Below are 21,219 nucleotides of genomic sequence, written 5' to 3'. Positions count from 1 at the left end.
TCGCTTCCCGCTCCGCCTCTCCCCGCCTCGACTCCCGGCGCTGAGGGGGAGACGGCCGCTGATTAATGGGGATCCTCCAGGTAACAGAGCGAGGCTGGGGAAGGGGCGGGAGGCGGTGGGGTGTCTTGTGCTCCCCCCTCACCCCGCTCCCCCGGGGATGCCCTCCTCAGGGTCCCCGGGGAGGCTGCGACTGGAAGTGACCCTGTGCCACAGGCCGGGACGGGCTCGCCCCTGCCTGCTGATGGGGTTTGGGCACTGGGGGGAAAGAAAAAAAAGTGGTGTTTTCTGTCATGGAGCTCGGGATGAGGTAAAATTTCCCCCGCCGGGTCCTCAGAAGCCGGGGGAGCTGTGGGTGACCCGTCCCGCGGTGGCCCGGCCACCCTTTTAGCGTTTTAAAACAGTAGAAAACTTCACACAGATTTTTGAAAAGGCGGTGCTTGCGACAGAACCGCTCCCGTAGGAACGCAGCCCATCGGGAAGTAACATGTATTTTCTCTTTCTTACGTTCGTTTGTTTTTGTTTGTTTCTTTTTTTTTTTTTTACAACAGAGTTACAGTCCAGAGAGCTCGCCGGGGAAGGGCGGTTTGGGTAAGCCTCGCGTTTAGCCGTCTGCGACGGCTTTATTCCTCTGTTTCGGTTGAAAATCGCCAGCTACAGACTGGAAAACGTCCACGCGGAATAGCCAAAAAGCGACCTGAAGTGCATGAATTAGGCACGGTTATGAACCAACGTTATTTTTCATTACTTCAGCAGGATTTGCTTGCGTTTCTCTCTTGAAAGTTAAGAGCTCAGAAGTGTTTTGATGAATCAAGTGCGTATGCTTTATCGGTGCGAAACGTTACGGCTCTTTTGACAAGCAGGTAGCGTACCCCAGAGGAAAGTTTGATTAAGCTCAGACAAATTGATTTAAACTAATTAACATAACGACTGTGTATAGTACTGCTGATGTCTGCCGGGAGAGGGCTGTATAGCCACAGTGATAATGTAAAACCTGCCCCACTCTTTTATTTTTGTTCCCTAAAAGAAGGGGTTGAAAAAGCATCTCCCTTATGAGGAAAGGCTGAGAGAGCTGGGACTCTTTAGCCTGGAGAAGAGAAGGCTGAGGGGAGACCTTATCAATGCTTACAAGTACCTAAAGGGTGGGTTGAAGGAGGATGGAGCCAGACTCTTTTCAGTGGTTCCCAGTGACAGGACGAGGGGCAACGGGCACAAGCTGGAACATAGGAAGTTCCATTCTAATATGAGAAAAAACTTCTTTACGGTGAGGGTGACAGAGCCCTGGAACAGGCTGCCCAGGGAGGTTCTGGAGTCCCCTTCTCTGGAGATTTTCAAGACCCGTCTGGATGCAGTCCTGAGTAATGTGCTCTAGGCAACCCTGCTTTGGCAGGGGCGTTGGACTAGGTGATCTCTAGAGGTCCCTTCCAACTCCTCTGTGATTCACAAGTTCCTTAGAAAGAAAGAACTTGCTTGTGGACTTTAAGCGCAGACCAAAGGAGATCCACAGAATTAAAGACAAAGCTCAGCATAAGGTCTCTGTGGCAGGGTTAAACGAATGTTTTGGCAAGTGTGGCTGTGAGTCACTGACTGCAAAGGCCTGGGGGACTCCCCCTTGGACCTTGCTGGAAATCAGTGACAAAATGCTAAGAATGCCCTGGAGAGGGCAGGGGCGGGCTTCAGCCCTCTCAGCAACAAACTCAGAGGGGGAGAAGTGGTGTTTTCTGTTTTTATGAGTATTTTGAAGCCTGGATTACAGCATGGCTTTTCACATTGGCTTTCTCAGCTGGAGGTGGTTTAGTGGCAAATGCAGCAGAGCACCACGGTGGCCCTGCAGCCAGTCAACAAAGCCCTGTAACAGCATCTGTTTCAAAGACATTCCCCTCATGCTCATCTGCTCCTTTTTCCTCCTTCTCACCATGTATTCTCAACCTATTCAGTTGTGCTGCTGCATTGCTCTTTGAAGGTGGTGCTCTAAATCAAATTTGGTTTTGCGGTATGGGGTCTTTTGTTTGGTTTTTTTTTTCTAATTCAGATTATGTCAGTGATTTATTTAAGAATATGTCACCGGCAATGTTTGTGGCAGCCTAATGATGGGGAGAACAAACAGTAGGAAAGTGAGAGAGAGGACAAGTAACCGGAGGAGACACATCTTAACCAAGCTTCCTCCTCAGGTAAAAAGTAAGGCAAACCCAAACCCTCAAATCACTGCAGGCTCAGTGATACTGTTGTTATCTTTTAGTGCCTTTGGAGGAAGAATAGGGAAACCACTTCTGAGGAAAAGGTATTTGCCCATGAGACCTACAGGCTATATACGCTGGTAATCCCTCTGGTGAGGGGACTTTGAGCAGGCTCTTTGGGGGCTCAGGGCATATTTTACCAGGTCTGACATCTGCTGGGTCACCAGAAGACAATCTTGAAGACAGACTGCTTCAGAGGAGGGCGCATGGTCTCTCGGAGGACACCAATCAGCAGCTGGCCACTCCCATGTCTGCCTGTGCTCAGTTACAGGAAGGGAGCTGGTTGTTGATGGAAAAGATGAAACTGAAAGCATTTCCCAGGTTTACGGGGAAACAGCTTATAGCACAATACTGATTGTTTCTCAGCATCCAAGTATGTTCACAGAGTGCACCTGAACTTTTCACTTTCCTGCTGTGATTCACAAAGCATTGGAGGGAAAGAGGAGACGGTCTTGAGGAAAGGTGCGAAAGGAGCTACTAGATGGGGTGGTTAATTTGAACAGAATAATCAACAACACTTGAGACCTTGATTTCTTTGCTTAGTTAGGCTTTCTAAGCCTATGAAAAGGGGAAAGAGAAGATCAGACTATGCTAAAAAAATGGGTAAGTAACGACAGTAGGATAAAATTGAGAGGTATAAACCACACTTCTATGTAAAAAGCAATGTTTTGACAGTAGTATTTTGGATTTCACTTTACATTATTCCTAGGGCCAAGCATGGGAATGGATGAGGACACCTTGATGATCCCCCTCAATAAAGACGCCTATGAAGCTCTTGAGAAAAGAGAGAACTGCCTAAGTAATCTCATTTACAAAAAGTTTGCTTGCACATTGACCTTCAAAAGTACAAAATGCACTGTTGAAGTATACAGGAAAAAAATAAAGCAAGGAATTGACATTTGTGTTTGTAAGGATGATCTCACAAGACATAAGGCCGATGCTGTGGTGAATGCAGCCAATGGCAGTCTCAGTCATCAAGGAGGCCTTGCTTTAGCCCTTGTGAATGCCGGAGGGCCAGAAATACAAGAGCAAAGCAATCGTCATATTCAAATGCATGGAAAGCTTACAACTGGCAAAATAGCAGTGACAGGTGGAGGGAAGCTTCCTTGTAAGAAAATTATTCACGCAGTTGGCCCGATATGGTCGGATTTTGAAAAGGAGAGATGTTGTTATCTACTTCAGGAAGCTATTGTGAATGTTCTGAATTATGCTAGCGCTCCAGAAAATGCTATAAAGTCTGTTGCTATCCCAGCTGTGAGTTCAGGTGTTTTTGGCTTCCCTCTCAATTTGTGTGCTGAAGTGATTGTAATGGCTATAAAGAAATTTGTTGAAGCAAGTCCACCAAGTTGTCTGAGGGAAATCCGCCTGGTGAACATTTATGAGGCTACAGTTGCAGAAATGAAGAAGGCCTGTGAAAAGTTTCTGGGTGATACCACTTCACTTCAGGAAACTATTTCAGGTCAGGAACCTCTTTCAGCTTCACCAAGCCAGCCATCAGCTTTCATCATACTTGAAGGCATTCGCTTGCGCATCATAAGAGGACTCCTTGAAGAGCAGAGGGTAAGACTGTCCCGTAAGATGTTGAACACGGAGTTGCCTCCAAGTCTTTGCAGGGTTTAGAGCCCAGGAGTTCAGAACACATATTGTATCGGTCCACTAAGTAGTTATCTTCTCATCCTGATGAGAATTTATAAATGGTAAATAAATTATAGTGGCAAGGGGTAGGGTTTTTTTCTAAGTGAGTATTAAATATTAGAACGTTTTTATTTCTTTTTTTTTTTTGTATATATGCTGTTATGGGATAATAGGAAGCAGCTAAAGATTGGATGATTGATAATATTATATCCCTGTGTTAATGTTTATCTTATTATAACATCATGGGAAGTTCACATTTTATCATGCATTCACTAGAAATCTACTCTTATTTTTTGCCTTGTTTTTTTTTTTTTATAATTCTCATAGATGTCACTACTGGAGTTATTCAGCAAACACTGAAAGAGCTGAAAATAACTTATACAGATCATGTGCACCTTGCCTTTAAACAGCACATCATTTCAACTGATTCATTTAACTTTTTAGCTAGGAAAGATGTGAGCTTAGTCACAGTAATCCAACAGAGCTCTTAGACTGGAAGCTACATCACAGGAATGGCATTTGCTTTTAGCAAATATTGTATCTTAAAAACATTCAAAATTTTTATTTTAAAGAAGTATCTTAATTGAATGGGAAGTTCATTTTTTTTGAGGTGAGAGCAAAGGATCGCAAAGTTGACATTGCAGAGAATTTTATTAACCGTTTCTACAGCACTGAAAGATACCACACGCCTTCAAGACTATGAGGAAAATATACCCCAAAGTCTTGTCTCTTTAGATAATCTTTAACAATTAAAGTTAGGACAATTACAGCTGTTAATCAGCATTCTGTAAACAAGTTTTGTGCATTTCACATATTTAATTTGAAATACAGAAGACCTACTGCGGGAATCTGCTGGTTTCACTGGGAATTGGAAGCAACCATAGCAGTTTCCTTGCGTGCACTGACCCCGCTAGTCTGCTGACAAGCGCTTGCTGCCCTCCCACGGGGAGCGTCTGTGTGGGCTTGCTGCCCTCCCACGGGGAGCCATTGTTCTCCCCTGCTGATTGATAATTGGCTGCAGAAGTGCATTTGATGAGGCACGCGTGGGTCGCTTCTGCAGCTGCAGTAGTAACTCCGTTGAATACACTCTGATGGCTTGAACAAGTCTTAGGCATGCTGTTGGCTTATGAAAAAAAAAAAGTAGGCATCTGCTGCCACTAGAAGGTGCATACTTTGATGTGTTCCAGCACTGCCCTTAGTGATAGTAAGCGAACCTTTCAAACAGCTGATCTGTTGCCGTCAGGCTTTTTTAAAGGAATTGTCCCTAGAAAGAGTGCTCTCTATAGTAGCAAAGCTTGCAATTAGTAAACTTGAAGTACACTGAAACTTTGTACTCTTTTCTTCCAGACTACAGCTATTGTTAGTTCTGTGTCTGCGGATGGTGACCCTTCTCCAGCTTCAAGCGTGCTGCTGCAAAAGGCGGGTTCAGCTCTTCAGAATGAGCTTATGGTTCATCTTAGACGTTCTTCACTTTCTAAGCCAGTCATAGTAACAAAAGGGTATAACCTGCCCTGTGAGATTGTGCTGCACATTGTATGGCCGCCATACCACCACAGCGTGTCACCGTGTCAGGTGATGACCAGTTACACTGGATTTTAATTGATTTTCATGTTGAGTGATGCAAGGACTAAACCACTGTTTTTTCTTGCAGATATTTAAAGAGGCAGTGACAAGATGCCTGTGTTGCCTTCAGAAGTACGCATCTCCCTCAATTTCTTTTTCACCAAATGGGATTTGGTCGTCAGTGCTGCCTATTGAAACAGTGGCAGAGATCATGATCACAGAAGTTTTAAATTTTGCCAGGGCAAAGCCTGAGGAGAAGATAGATGTGCAGTTTGTCTTTTGCCCGGATGACTACATTGCCTATCAGGTAACAAATTTGTTGTTGGCTACCAATAAGGTAAACCCAAAACTGTAAAAATATCCCCATAGATGACTACAAATTAAGATAATCATAATTCTGTACTACTTAGAACGTTTGTGAACAGCAGGTCCCTTTATGAAACTATTTGTCTCATTGACAGGTATTGTTAATCTTTACAAATCTTTATTTTCTCTTCACTAAACCTAGAGTTTTCACCCTACGGTCTGATAAGAAAGGGAGGGAGCTCTGAAATTCTTATGACTGTCAGTGACTTTATAAGAAAGAGTCTACTCTTAACTCATTAGGGAATAAACTTAGTCCTCCTCAGGAAATTTCTTCAGCCATTTTTTTTTTTTGTATGAAGTTCCTAGGGCAAAACACTATCAACATATTATATGACCTAACATGAAAGAAGGGTTGCAAACAAACAGTGGATAATTTCAACTGCAGTGTGCCATTTTTCACCTTTGGAATATTTGGCTGTTGTGATTAATACACAACTATTTTAGATAGCCATCTATTATAAAACTGCAGAGTTTGTTTTTGTTTCCATTTAACTTCCACCATCCATTCTTCCAACAGGTGCAAGAACCTGGGGGTTCTTGGTGTAGAGGGGCTGGAACTAGGTGATGTTTAAGGTCCCTTCCAGCCCAAACCATCCTATGCGCACATGTCCAGCTTTTCATCCACCAGTATCCCAAGGTCCTTCTCGGCAGGGCTGCTCTCAATCCCTTCATCTCCCAGCCTGTATTGACACCAGGGGTTGCCCCGACCCAGGTGCAGGACCCTGCACTTTGCCTTGTTGAACCTCATGAGGTTCACAGGGGCCTACTTCTCAACCTTGTCCAGGTCCCTCTGGATGGCATCCTGTCCCTCAGGTGTGTCAACCACACCACTCAGCTTGGTGTTGTCTGCAAACTTGCTGAGGGTGTGCTCAATCCCACTATTCATTGATGAAGATATTGAACAGTACTGGTCCCAGTACAGACCCCTGAGGGAGACCACTCGTCACCAATTTCCATCTGGACATTGAGTCATTGACCACTACTCTCTGGATGCAACCATCCAGCCAATTCCTCATCCACTGAACAGCCCAGCCATCAAATCCATACCTCTCCAATTTAGAGAGAAGGATGTTGTGGGGGACCGTATCAGAGACCTCACAGAAGTCTAGACAGATGACATCCATAGCTCTTCCCTTGTCCACTGATGTAGTCACTCCATCATGGAAGCCCACTAGGTTGGTCAGGCAGGACTTGCCATTGGTGAAGCCATGCTGGCTGTCCCAAGTCATCTCGCTGTCCTCCTTGTGCCTTAGCACAGCTTCTAGGAGGATCTGTTCCATCATTTTCCCAGGCACAGAGGTGAGGCTGGTGAATGGGTAGTTCCCAGCATCCTCCTTTCTACCCTTTTTAAAAATGGGTGCGATGTTTCCCTTTTTCCAGTCACTGGGGGCTTCACCTGACTGCCATGAATATCTTTTCAAGATGCTCTTCATCTTGAAGCATTGACTGCTTTTCAATATCGTGGTGAGTGGCTTGGCAACTACATCTGCCAGTTCCTTCAGGACCCTGGGATGTGTCTCCTCGGGTCCCATAGACTTACGTATGTTCAGTTTCCTCGGTGCTGAACTGCAAGTAATGAACACCTTTATGGACTGTGGTTCCATGAGTTCCAGATATGCCACAACCACAAGGAGCTGGTAAAGGTGCCATTCAGTGTGTAAGGTGTCCGACCTCAAGAGACGTAGAAGAAGAGGAATGCCCTTGATATTGTCAGGAATAAAATTTTAGGAAAAGCTGACAAATATAATCTGTTAACAATTTCAGAATTTGGAGGGAGGGTGCAAGTAAAGCTGTAAACTGCTTATCTAACAGAGTTTTGAAGAGACAAATAGCATATTTGACAACAGGGATTGCAAACTGCTCTTTCTTTTTTCTTTGAAGATTTTCCAGAGAAGAGTTTTGTTAGCAGCACAAAATCTGGGAGAAATGCAATATTGCAACAGAAGTGATCTTCTGAGTAAGTAATGAACAGACCAAGGCATTTCAAGTAAATGAGCATTTCCGATTTGAGAATATGAAATCACGTTCCTTTAAAAAGAACTTAATATTTGCATATGTGTATTGGGGAAACATAATATTTATAAAACTAACATAATGTTTATAATATTAATATTTGCATATATGTTTTGTGAGGGGGCAAAAATGTGTGAGCGCTTTGCATTTTTACATTGATAGGAATGGAACTGGGCACTCCCTTTAAGACTTGCAAACATAAAAATCATCCTGAATGCCTAACTTGTTGGAAGTCATTTAGTGGAAGGCAAATAAATTCTGCATGTATGTGGTTATTTTTTTTTCCCTGGAAACCTTACCTACTGGTATCTAATCTTTTTGTTTGGTTGGTGGTTTTTTTTTGAGCATACCAGGAGAGTAGTGTGTTTCTGGCCATATAGGAATTTGTGAGAGCACTTGAAAGCTCCTCACTCTTCCAACGCTTGTATAAAAAAAAACCATCTTTCTTCCAGGTACAGAGTCAGGCAGTCAAAGCATAAAAGAGACTGCAAATAATGGCCTGGCTATTGAACTTAAAGGGAACACAAGTACAGCATTGGAAGCAGCAAAATCCTGGATCCAAAGCCTGGTACAAATTCAGGAAAGTCACCGTGCTGTTATTGAAAACAATTACATTTTTAGCCTTGGTAAAAAAGAGTTTGCAGAACTCTCTCGAAAGCAGCATTCCAGTCTAAGTGTATCAGAAGAAGTGCTCGGTGGAAAAGCAAGGCTGGAATTTCAGGGCCCCCCCGATGCTGTGATTGATGCAGTGCTCGCAACTGAAAAATTACTGCTTCGTATGCAAGAGGAGACTACAGCCAAACAAGAGGAACTTTACTCTATGTGTATGTAAAGTAAATAAGTGACTAATTAAGTAATTAGATGCATAAATAAGATTAAGCATGAAGCAACGTATATCTGTGCATTGCTAAGAGTGGACAGACGTGCAGTCAGTTCGCACACATACTGAGCATGGCTTTAATTACCGATACTGCTGTACTTTTCTCACATGAGCCCCTGACAGAGCGCTGGTTAGCTTTGGTCAGTCCCTTGGCCATATTCCCAGTAGGGTACAGTTTGTACCGGGACTGGCCATGGTTGTACAGCCAGCTGTAACGCTGGCTTCCACCAGGACAGCTTCACTTTAAAGCCCGGCCACTGGAAACTTACAAAATTAACACTTAATTAACACATACCTTTGCTGAGCTCTTTTGCTAGCTACAGCTGCACTGCTGCTGCAGGACCCGCCAGTGGACTTGTTCTGTGGAGTCCTTGACCTTGCTTAACAGTTGATGGAGGTAGTGGCGTTACAAAGAGCTACCGAGTGATTAATTTTTCCTCGTGGCTCTATAGTCATACCGTGTAGATACCGTTCTGTGAAAGCTGGGCTGTGGACAGATGTAATGGAGAAGATAAATTACTTTTCTTTGGCTCCCCCTCTCTCTGGTTTCTTTAATAAATGTCGAAAAAATGAATAAAAGGATATATCTCTCTATATATATACATATCAGTCCCTATCAATATTAGACTTGGCATTCCTTTGGAGAATATTTAACATTCTTTGTTCTTAACCAAACTAAAGTATTGGATCCCTCCTCCTTGCCTTTGCTTCAGATATTACAATACATGAAATTTTTACTCTCTGATTTGTATCCAGGCCAACCAGAAGCAGGTCAGCTTTCAGGAGGACACCTTCACAAGACAAACACTACTAAGCACGTCCAGATTTCACTGGTGGAATCACACCTTCAGGAGTTTAAAGACAGACAGAAACAGTTTGACAAAGCTGGGCTTCATGTTCTCAAGGTAAGGAGGGTATTCATGGAAAAACTAAATCTCAGTTGATACATTTGAACCAACATGTTTAACATATGCTTAAAAGACTGAGATGAGCTATTTCAATATACTGCTTTTAAAAATTAAGATCAAATCAGCCTAATCCTTACAAGAGACGTAGTCTTTACTCCTAATAAAAAGTATTTTAAACATAATGCAAATAATCATAAAAAAGGTGTGGTTAAATTCTGAGTTGTTCTTTTAACTGTATTGTATATTCTGTCTTATTTCATGCTTCAAATGTTCCTTTATAGGGCTCTAGAGAAATAAGAGATTGGTACGTTAGAACGAGTGCAATAGTCCAGGACGCTCATGCAGTGTTTGTTTTTTTGCGAGCCAAAAATTAGCAACTGAATTTGTCAGCGTTATGAGCTGATGAGTAGCGTGTTGAAGCTGGGATCTCACGTGGCTATCGGCGCTTTACTGAGCGGGAGGAGGAGGTGGCTGTGCAGAATCAGAGAAAACACAGAGAAAGACTCAAGTTTGTAGACGGGGCTTTGTGTTCCTCGTAATTGTGTGTGGTGTGACGCTGCACGCAGCCACGCTTCCCCGACACAAGCTGACATAAAAGCCCTCTTACCTGTGGATCTGTTTCTTCTCCAAGAGCTGTAAAGTGTTAATCGATGAGAGCTGGTTCTCCACCCCTCACAGGACGCTTGCAGCTCTCTCCAAGGTGAGGCTGTGAGCACCTGCACAGCTTATTCCCATGTATGGTTGATGCTCAGTCTGTTCAGCACAAGTCAGGTACTGGGAATCAGCATACTAGGATATATTCCTATGGATTTCACTGAGAGGCACGGGATAGTGGTGCCATTCTTTTGTTGTGGATCAGTTGCACACTTCACATAGCTTATCCCCTACGTGATCAATGCGCATAAACTAAATCAAAGGTTTTTACACTGAAGAACAAAGCCTGAACAAGAGCATTCATGGATTTCATGGATATTGGTCTCCGTTTGCTTACACTACACTGTTATTTATGTTACAGATTGAAAAGATACATAATCCTTTTTTATCTGCTGCATTCCAACAAATGAAAAAACAAAAAGAACAAAACCATGGTACCTCCAAAATAACCCACAAGCTGTACCAGTGTGTTCCTGCTCAGTTCTGTGGCTCGGTATGCCAGACTGGATTTCACAGGATGTATTCTCCACCAGCAGGTAATCACTTGCTTTGGCATCTTTAATCAAAACGAACAGTGACTGACTACTGACGTTGGATTAAAATCCAGAAAAGTGGCATTTCCAAGTAAGAATTGTTTCTTGCCTGCTTTTAGGGTTATATGAACTTACTTTTTTATCTACAGTAAGATTTTCCTGGTTTTCCTTCCTGATACTGTAAAGTCAGTAAGGCTTTGGGAGGATAAGCCTGGATTCTAGCCTAGCCCAGACACTTTTTTGTAGTTTGCATTATTAAAATCTTACCTTCTCTGGTGCTTATCAGAGCCCCTAGGACACTATGACAGAAGTGTTTATATAAATACGTTATATTGATGTTTCTTTCACTGGATTAACCGTTAAATCCGAACGGCCACTACTGGAGTAGCAGTTAAATTGGAACGGCCACCAGCTGTCATTGCTCATGATTTCAATGATCCACTGCATGCAAATTTACCTGCACAAGGATGGCACGCGTGGAGCAGGAACATAAAATGTCACACTGAATCAAAAAGCAGTCTCTTAGTACTTCCACCCCAAAAGAACCCATTGTTAGAGTTGTTTTTTTTCTTCATTTGCTTCTGAAAATTTTTCTTTCTTTTTCCAGAACAAAAATACGGAACTGGCATCTACTTTAAAAGGAACCCGAAAAGCCTCATCGAGGGTAAAGAGAAGTGGGAAACAGACTCTAAAATGTACGTGTTTGAGGCTGATGTAATAACAGGTTCATACATTAAAGGGAAGCCATCTTATATTACACCACCAGCAGTGGAGGGGGATGCCATTAAGGTATATGACAGCTTAGTAGATAATGAATACAATCCTGACACCTTTGTCATTTGCAACAGTATTGGGGCCCTTCCACAATACTTGCTGACATGTTCCCCAGCGAGAGAGAGGGCCCCTGAGGAAACCAGCAGCATCCTGAGTTGGAATTAATCAGAACTGTAGCTATCTTGAAGACTCCCCTCAGAACAAAGTTTAGTACTTAGATTTTAGGAGGATACTCTACCTAGTAACACGCTGTGATCGAAGTGCCTCATGTAAAGTGCTCTGCAATAGCCGTGAACAAAAACCATTAGTCAATACCTTAAGGAGACTAGAAAAAAATTATCTGTGAAACAGAAGGGAAAGCATCACAAAATACAGTTTAACATTTATCTGGTCATTTACTTTATGCCTTAAAGCATTCTGAGGATGTGACTATACATGTTATGTCTCTGTGGGCTGTCATTCTTCCATTATATGCAAAATATCTCAGATCAAGAAAATGTGTTAGTGAATCCAAGAGATCTCGGTTGTGCCTTTGATTCTTAAATTTTCTTTTGACTTAAAGAGGTTAATCTATAAGGTGAAAGCTTTTTCCCCCTTAGGGACATGCTATTAAATACACAGTTATGACAAGTGTGAAGCAATACTTCATGATTTCTAACAGTAGCTGCTGTTACAGTTTTTATCAGTTAAGAGATTCCAAGCATTGTAGATACATGCAATTCAAAATAAAAAGTATGAACAACACTGTCAGCCAACCTGTTATTTTTCCACATAGTCTTAAGAACATGACTTGGACTGTATTTGAGCTTCAGATTTCTCTGTGGTGTTCAATCTCTCTGGAAGGCTACAAAATAGTAGAGAACTGGTTCAAGCTACACCTTGAAACTGCTCTTCAATTAATCTACCTTTACCAGTATCTTTTAAAGATGACAGTGTGAGCCTTGTAGCCAGGCGTCCCCACATTGCTTCGGCAGTGAACGGAAAAGCCAAAGAGCTGTTCTACTCATTTCAATGTAAAACGGGATTCAGCCCAGCTCTCGGGTGCTGTGAAACCCCTGTACTAAAGCCTGAAACTATGTCTAATGTTACTAGGGTTCGAAACAAATCTATTGCCCCAAACTGAAAGCTCCTACCAGATTTGTCCAAGCTGAAGCATTTAAAACCAGCAGTTGTGGCCCTAACTAAACACCTAAGCGGCTTATAACAGTGCTGTAAGACAAAAATAAAGGCTCATCTGTCACTATCAGGCCGGCTTCTAGATTGAGAAGTCACCTATGGTTAAAACTGTAATTACCTGGGGAGAAGAGGGGCTCGCAATAAAACTATTAAAAAACAACGATGTCATATGAAAAGCATTTCATCCACATGTAAATCACTGTCCTAATGGAGAGCAGTCTGAACCTGAAAACATAGACGAAATTAGCATTTAATAAAACTTTTCAAAATAATTTGTTAATGAATTCCCAGCACGTTTGTACTACACCTGCAACTCCCAAGACAGTAGTCATAGTCATGGCTAGGTACCACTCACAAGTCTAAGAAATTAAGTTACAAAAGTCTAATTCTGAACTCTGAGTGAGGTTGCAAGTGGAAATATTTTTTTAAGCATTTCAAAGCAAACTTTTAAATGAAAATATTCATTTTTTGTTTGTATTTTTTAAATTATTTATAGAACAGCTCTGTCTCCGTTGTTGCAAAAGGGCAGCTTTGGCAGCGTGTGATCCTAGTTCGCTCTAGCGTTAAATGGGGAAAACCCCCCATGAACTTGTAAGAACCATCTAACACATACCAGTCTTGTCCTCACAGAAATCCCAAGGTTGCTTTTAGAGAGCATGCTGGAAGTTTAAAAACAGAATCAGTCTATCAATATTTCAATTTTTCCATTTAAGCAACCAATTCTTCTCTATTTTTGTCCTGCTCTTCCTCGTGTTTCTTGAGTCACACAGTACTGTCAGGAAAACACACAGTACATTTAAGGTTTTTAAGACAGCATTGAACACGAATAGGTTCTTATTTCAGCTTGCTTCAAGAAGTTTCATTTTTTAAAGGAGTTTCATGGCAGGAATTATTTTTTTTCTATTTTCTTTTTTTGAAAAAACTCAGTACAGAGTTTCTGAACTACTGCAACGATTTCTAACAAGCATTAGTTTTCAGAAAACCATAAGGAATTTTTTTTTTTTTGGCACAAGGGAACATCCTTTATCCTACTTGGAATAAAGAACAGGTTTCATAGAGCAGTATTATTTTAATACTATTACACAAGTACTGGTAACAATGTATTTCATTAATAACCTTTTTATTAACTTTATAACTTTCTTAACTGCATCTGAAAAACATTGGTAGTCAGTTTAATAGAAAAAATAATTACTGAGAAAATTTTAATAGCTTACTTGAATGCCCAGCACGCGATTCCTCCTCCCTCCACATACACCTGCAGTTTATAAGGATTCAGTCTTACTGAATATTTATCTCCCATTTTATTATAGTGACATTTTTCTAGTTATAATTTCTACTTAAGTTCACCAATGTTTGCTGCACTTAGTGATATAATATATATTCTATACATATATATAGTTTTTAAAAAACTGGTAATGTAAGAGGTCGTATATAATTTTCTTCTGGTCCTCAAAAAGAATAATTTCATATACAGAAACTAGAAAATAAACCCAGCACAAACCAGATGTACGAAGTAGTACATATTAAAATAATTACCACAGTAATTGAGAATTTCTGATCTTAGTCCTACAGTAATCAGTTAACTAGAGGCTACTCCACAGCCTCCGGGATTTCTCTGTCATCCACGATAAGGGTATGAATAATTCCTTCCTTTCGTTTTCCACTACTGACAGCCTTAATGCAACAGCTGTAATCACCAACGCTGAAGTGAGTTTCAGTCCCATCTTCTACAAATTCACCCTGGGGGAAAGGAGACAAGAATAAAAACAAACACATGCTATATCAGTAAAATAAAAGCTTGAGCGCGTCGGACTGTTTCCAAGGTCAAGATCGTTTGTAGCTCCCACAGTTAGAGCAGCCGTAGGTACCTGCGGCAAATACAGCGCAAATCTGAACAAAGCTGCAGAACCTCAGACAGGGCTTTGTCACGGCATCCAGTTAAAGATTTGTGGGTATGAGGTGACAATCAAAATTTCACATAATCAGAAATGGTAAACTTGGAGTTTGTGAATTGTTGATCCACATAAGTAAAAAAAAACACAACTAGAAAAGACAGTTTCCCTCCGAGTCGTACAGTACAGCCAATAAGTACCACACAAACCTATGCTGAAGTGGCAGTAAAACATCAAGTATTTAGCGGTGTCTTCTACAGTAAGATCAAGAGACCCCTGAAATGAGTAGAACAGTTGTGTATTTCGGATGCATGGCTCCTGCTGCAGTTACGTCATTTCATGTTACGGATTTTGCCACATGTGGCTGTGGTTTTGCCGTCATCTTTGGGAGAACAGATGAATCTGTGTCTCACTGTAATGCAAGCACAGTTTGACAACTAAACCTGCACTTGTAGTTTGCAAGGATATCTCCTAGTGCATCTGTTACACTATAGAAAAGGCAGAGAACCATCAAGAGCAGAAGTTGTGAATCACTGAGAAAGGATGTTTCTTCCACTGATTACCCAAGAAACATTTGGTGAATCTTTTCATCCTATTCTCAAGTATAGCAAAACTGTTGGTTTTACAATTTGTACTCCTCCGGGGGATTACTTGTGGCAGTAGTAATCACAGTGACATCTCTCTGGTGAGAAAGCACATCCTTCAAGGATGGGGAAGCCTACGTAGTGTGCATATTGAAAGCCACCATTATATAAAAAGACACCGGATAGATTAAGCCTTCTAGCTGTCAGCCTGCTCTAAAAACTAATTAGACAGAAAGGCAAAAGATTTGATTTGTTCCAACAAGACCTTTAAGCCCCAAGTGTTAGGGACCATCGTGAGCCATAACCTGTGTTCAACTTTCAGTCACCAATAACACGAGCGGGTTTGGATGAGGTGGCTCCACATTCCACATCAAACTCAAGTCCCTCCCACTCCCCTGAAAGGTTTTGCCCTAAAAGGACCCAGAAGATTTATTTTGCTTGTCTAAAAAGTGTAAACGAAAGCATTGTTTATCCTTAAATAGAGAGATGTTTGGCATCCTAACCGAAATACTGTCAGTTATAAAATACAGTGGAGGACACTGGGAACAGACTGACAGTGTACGGGCTGGCTGTGGTAAAGCCAGGTGACGCGCCCCTCTGTGGCTTATCTTGCTAAGCTCTGGTTATCTGCCCATCGCCCATCGTGAAACGCTTTTGGAAATGATCACGTACCGCTGTTTCCATTTTTTGACCGTTGCACCACACATCCATAGTGTCCTTTTCTGTGAAGGAAAAAGAAAACAAAAAGTATAAAGAACAAGATATTTCCCCCCCCCCCCCCCCCAGACAAGAAGATCTAAGAAATTTTAAAAATTTACTGTTGAATTTCACTTTCAGTTCCCAAAAGAAGTTCCTAATTAGCCACAGCACCTGGGCTACGGGGTTTGTTCTTATGTCAGAGAGATGGGAGGCTCTGTCATCAGTGGGCAAACAACTTCTGCTATGAACATACATTTTCACTTCTCCCTACTCCTGGCTATTAACACTGGGTTCTGAATCTTGTCAGAGATACTCTGACATTCTTAAACTGAAGAAGTTGAGGACAGAAAAATGAAGTAATTTCTGCTAATTATGTGAGTACTGTTTATTCAATGAAGCTCTAACATTTTTTCCAGCTCTGTTTAATTCAGAAGCAGCATTATTTAACATCCATCAAACTGTTCGTATTCTTAAAATCTCCTTGAAAACCCAAGTGTCACTTCAAATACGAATCTCAGGTTTTTTTTTTCATTTGAAAAGGATATTCTTTTACTTGTCCTAGCACATCCTCCTGAAATTACTTTGCTCTTGAATTCATGTTACTGACATTGTCATCCACAGGACATCAGTAGAGAGCTGAACACTGCTTGCCTTTTAGTGAGCGTAAGGACATTAAAAGTCTGTGAGGAGACTAATCTATTTCTGGCATTAAAAGTGTCTTTTTTTCCCTGCCCCCCTTCATCTTGCGGCAGTTCATTCTGTCCCAAAGCTTAAGAAGAAATCCTACCCCCAGATCTCGTCTCCAGGTCTAACCACACTGCAATAAAGGTGGGAGTCTCCCCATTAGTTGCTGGGGACAAATTCCTCAGAGGATCCCTTCCTCCCGGCTGCTTGTAATGTATTTAGGAAAGAGGGGCAGAAAGGAAGAAATGTATTGCCTTTCTAGTAAGAAAGTGAAAAGAGTCATCTGAAGGCTTTAGATTAAATTTGTAGTTAAGAAGTGATGCAGAAAAAAGGGTGCCGATTAATCTATCAAGTATGTTGAATAACATTGTTGTACTTTTTCAATTAAAGACTCCTTGACTTTGGCTTATGATTTTTGGAAGGAAAGCCTGGTTACCTGGTTAACAAACTCACACGCACAGTGGGTTTGATCACAACACAAACAACATTTCTATAACATGCTTCACCTGGAGAACTGTCCTGCCAGGGCAGCTCTATGGATACAGAAGCCCTAACTCCTTCCAACCTTTTTTTTTTTAATCTTTTTCTTTTTTTTAATCTAGACCATGCTGCTGTAGAACAGAACACTGACAGCAAGCTCATACAGGCATAACAAAACCATTATTTCTCAGACTGTCTTTGGCATCTAATTCCAAACTTTCAGACCACCCAGGACTTTACACTGCAACAGTACTAGCCAATGAACCGTGCTTTCTCTTAATTAATAGTTACTAAATGCATACAAGTTTATTCAAAGGCAGCAACACGAAGTCATTCAATGTTTACTTACCTAGAACAACTCTATAATCTGTACCACCCAAGCTCAGTATCCAAGTATTGGTTGTTTTTGACCTGTTCTCCATATATTTCTTGAGGCTCTTTCCGTTGATCTCCAAAGTATATTCATACGCGAAGCCACTGACTGCATCAATGTTAATAGTAGCTTTTGTTTTGGTTGCTCCAACAGTGAATGTTTCTTTACCCACTAATTTAAACATCCATTCTTTTCTTATTTCTTCCTGTAGAATAAAACAAAGACAATGGGTATTAATTGATAAACCTGAATGCATGCTTTAGTATCAAAAAAAAAAATTGAACTAGAACCGGGAAACAGCTCAGCACTTAAAATCATTTCAGAATGAACAGATACACAATATTCTGTATGTCTAGAGTGCCTCTGCGCAAGGACAGAAAGCACTTCATGAATACTCACACCTTAATTGTAACTGAAAAAAAGAATGATGCTGTTCATTAAATTAGGTAAAGTTAATTAACTTCACTTGCATTTATTAGTTTTTTGTTTGTTCTGATGCCTGTTGCACGGAAGTGCACTAATATCATCTGTATCATAGTGAATTTTGAGCACACAGCAATTTCACCTTTCCATCAACATAGACAACACGTTTTCCTGAAGTGGTCCCATGTTCAAATTCAATCTTATGAACACCATCACTTAAAGCTACTTCCCAAACAGCCACCAAATCTGTCATCTTCTCTAAGTGGCTGTACCGAGACCTATGGAAACACCAACAAAGTAAATTAATTATCGTTGAAAGGGTTCAGTTACTGATGTCTACAGTTCAAAGCTTTACCGCTTCAGGGCAAGCCGCATTTTACAAATGAAAAATGAGACTTGAAAGAATGAGCTTACAGAACTGCTTATATTCTCCTGTTTTTCAAACATTCAAATATGACAAAATATCACAAAATATAAACAGACAGTTAAACAGACTCACTTTGACAAACACCATACAAAGACATATATATCCATCTAATGTCTAAAACTTCCATTTCAGGTGACAGTATGGTCACAAAATTATACTTAGAATTCAGATGCTCCTGGACAGTTCTGTGATTTCTTGGCAGGCTTTAAAATACGGTATTTTGATTGGCCTCTGAGAAAGCAGTTTAGCCTTTTACACTTGAAAAATAGTCAGGATGACCAGTTTAGCTATTACCGGTTTTAACAGATTTGTCTGTAATATTTCTCATAAACATTATTCAGAAATGCAACTCTGCACACACAAACACCCACAAGGGAGAAGATCTGGCAAGATATCCTTTCATTTAAGTGATTTTTAATGTTTAGATGCAATCATAAGTGACCACTGGAGCTGTGGATATCTTTCCACATCTGCTCACACCACACTTCTGATTTTTTACCTTAATTCATCTTCACAGACAGTAATCTCCTCACGGGATGCCATAGTAACCAAAACGGCTTTTAATCCAATTAGCAGCAAGAAAAAAAAAAAAAAAGGCAGGATAGCAGCAGAGAAGTGTTGAGGCCTAAATTTTCCTTGTTTTCTCCATTGAAGATAAATGACATTTTTTAAAGTGTCATAAGCTATCATGCACTGCCGTATATATGAAGAAATACAGTATTTCCTCTCAGGCAGAAAGGCAAATCTAAGTATTCTTTTACAAAATTACTAAGTGCAATTTATCCTAACTTTATTAGCGCATCATAAATGTGCTAGTTACTTGATGGAAAAAGGGTTTGCCAAACTTGTGAGCAAAAGCTTAGAAATGGCCAACTTGAGCAAAGCAGGAACCAAATCCAGAGCTGCCCATCTCAGTCACAAACTGTAACAGAGCAGGGACTGTTGCCACCCCAGGGAAAGTGAAACAGCGCAGCCAACAATTTCAGTCTCCTTGTTTTTCTAAACCACTGTCGTAGTTTTCAACAATTGCATTATCAATTGGAGCTGGCAATTCAGTCATAAAGTCTATGGGAACCACAAAGAAATCACTTGTTTCTTACTTAGGACGCTTTTAGACCATGACTGTGTTTTACGACACTGTTGATATTTTTAATGTATCGTTTTCAGTAAAGAGATGAATTTATGTAAGAGCTATCTGCATTGTCTGTGCATATCAATAAGCATAATTTCAGTAAGTGCAAATAAGTGAGTTTTTTGATAAGTTACACTTTTCAGTGAAAACTGAATTAAAGTTGCGAGTTCTAGGGTCTCCCTTCAGCGTAACAGAGGATTGTACATTTAAAAATTGAACCTCCTTCACTCTGCCTTAAGCTTCTATTTGAAAACATGCTCTAGTACATGCTGTACAGTGCTGTATTACTGTCTGCTTTTGTCAGTAATCACACACATTTCTGTTCATGAACTGAAAAGTAAGTTTTAAAAAACAGCGAAACCGTTTTAAGGATACAAGGATTTAATTATCACAGCAGTGAGCTGTCTACACCACCTAGTAAGTGTCGAGGAGGTTGTCTGGGTTGTTCCTAAAGTTATGGGATGATTCCTGTGACTCCCCCGGCACACGGTGGGAGTCAGGTGGGGATGTGGGGTGTATTCCTGTGCTTCCCCTTCCCCTGCTCGCCAAAGAAGGGGTCCCCAGGTCAGACCCACGTCTGTCCCTGCCAGCTGAGCGACACAAGAGGCACAAAAAGATATGCCAAAAGAGGTGGCACCTGGAGCCTACCCACAGCGACCACACCAACCCTGCTGCATGCATTTTAGCAGTTAATTTAGGATCAATGCCGAAAGGGTTAGGAAACATCCCAGAACACACAATTTCCTCTTTTTTTCTTAAAAACACATCAAGGTAATGTGGTAATACATTACTTTTTTTTTTTTTTTAATCAAACCTGAACCCAAACACAACGAGATGCTTCCACAGAGTTTGCCCTCAGACATCCCCTCACCGGCTCGGATCCGAGGGAAACGGCTTTGTACTGACGGCCGGCCGCCCTCCTTTCACTGCATATTCCCGTTGAACCCAGTCAGCAGCCCCAAATGAGATTTACTTCTTATTATACATAAGGGCTTGTTTTGAAAACTCGGACAGGATTAACTGCTCTGCATCCACCTAATCCAGGCCTGCCGGCAGAGAGCGGGGGATAGGGCACTGGGACCTATAGGAACTCCAGAGACGGCAAATTTCTCCCCACCACCCACGTTTATTGCCAGCAAAAAGGCTCTGGGGTTGTTTGTCGGGGTTTTTTAAAATTAAATCCTGACAGCCACCATTCTAACTCCCTCCTCAAACAGCTTATGGCTGGTCGCCGTGATCCTCCACACCCCGTGAGGAGACTCCACTCCTCCGGGCCGCGCTCGCCTCAGCCTCCAGCCGCAGGGCTCCACCGGACCACGGGCGGGTTTACCGGCACCTCCCACCCCTCCTCCGCGCCGGGCCCGCGGCAACAGGCGGAATGGCTGCTTCCTCCTCCTCCTCCTCCGGCAGCCAGGCGGTCTCCAAGGAGCCCGCGGAGACGCTCCCTCAGCCCGGGCAACAAGATGAGGGCGGCAGTGAAGAGAGGGCAGCTGCCAGGTGCTTCGCCTCCCGCCCGACGGACGGCTGCAGGGCCTGAGGAGGGATCGGACCAGCCCGGCCCCGCCGCTCCCGGCCCCACTCCTACCTCAGCGGGGCTCTCCTCCCCCTCGGCTCCCCGCGACTCAAAATGGCGGCGGGTGGGCGGCCAGCGCCGCCCCGCGGCCGCCCGCCTCCCTCCCCTCCCCTCCCCTCCCCTCCCCTCCCCTCCTGTCGCCGCCGTTACCCGCCCGCCGCCCTCCCGACCGGCTCCGCGCCTTCCCGCCGCCGGCAGCCCCTACGAGGTTGTTCC

General features: G+C 42.2%; 2 protein-coding genes across 3 annotated transcripts; one reads left to right on the top strand and one right to left on the bottom strand.

Annotated features, from left to right (window-relative positions):
- Positions 1-49: 49 nt before the first annotated feature.
- On the top strand, positions 50-12,282 carry PARP9 (poly(ADP-ribose) polymerase family member 9). Its single transcript, XM_074145485.1, has 10 exons — positions 50-80; positions 549-588; positions 2,944-3,794; positions 5,217-5,441; positions 5,521-5,739; positions 7,680-7,755; positions 8,264-8,635; positions 9,448-9,596; positions 10,615-10,789; positions 11,394-12,282. The coding sequence occupies exons 1-10, from the start codon at positions 66-68 to the stop codon at positions 11,723-11,725; spliced, it is 2,454 nt and encodes an 817-aa protein (XP_074001586.1). The 5' UTR covers positions 50-65; the 3' UTR covers positions 11,726-12,282.
- A 1,369-nt stretch (positions 12,283-13,651) lies between these two features.
- FAIM (Fas apoptotic inhibitory molecule) lies at positions 13,652-21,048 on the bottom strand. 2 transcript variants are annotated; one of them, XM_074145487.1, is made up of 5 exons: positions 21,016-21,048; positions 18,014-18,149; positions 17,425-17,653; positions 15,885-15,934; positions 13,652-14,476 (listed from the first exon to the last, which is right to left on the bottom strand). In XM_074145487.1, the coding sequence occupies exons 2-5, from the start codon at positions 18,122-18,124 to the stop codon at positions 14,327-14,329; spliced, it is 540 nt and encodes a 179-aa protein (XP_074001588.1). In that variant the 5' UTR covers positions 18,125-18,149; positions 21,016-21,048; the 3' UTR covers positions 13,652-14,326. The 2 variants fall into 2 exon arrangements, with proteins under 2 accessions (XP_074001588.1, XP_074001589.1); XM_074145488.1 differs by lacking the exon at positions 21,016-21,048 and adding an exon at positions 18,798-18,875 and having other exon boundaries at positions 13,795-14,476.
- Positions 21,049-21,219: the final 171 nt, after the last annotated feature.

Source organism: Numenius arquata, chromosome 3 (genome assembly GCF_964106895.1).
Source record: "Numenius arquata chromosome 3, bNumArq3.hap1.1, whole genome shotgun sequence".
In the NCBI taxonomy this organism is placed as follows: Eukaryota; Metazoa; Chordata; class Aves; order Charadriiformes; family Scolopacidae; genus Numenius; species Numenius arquata.
This window is presented reverse-complemented; position numbering and strand designations above follow the sequence as displayed.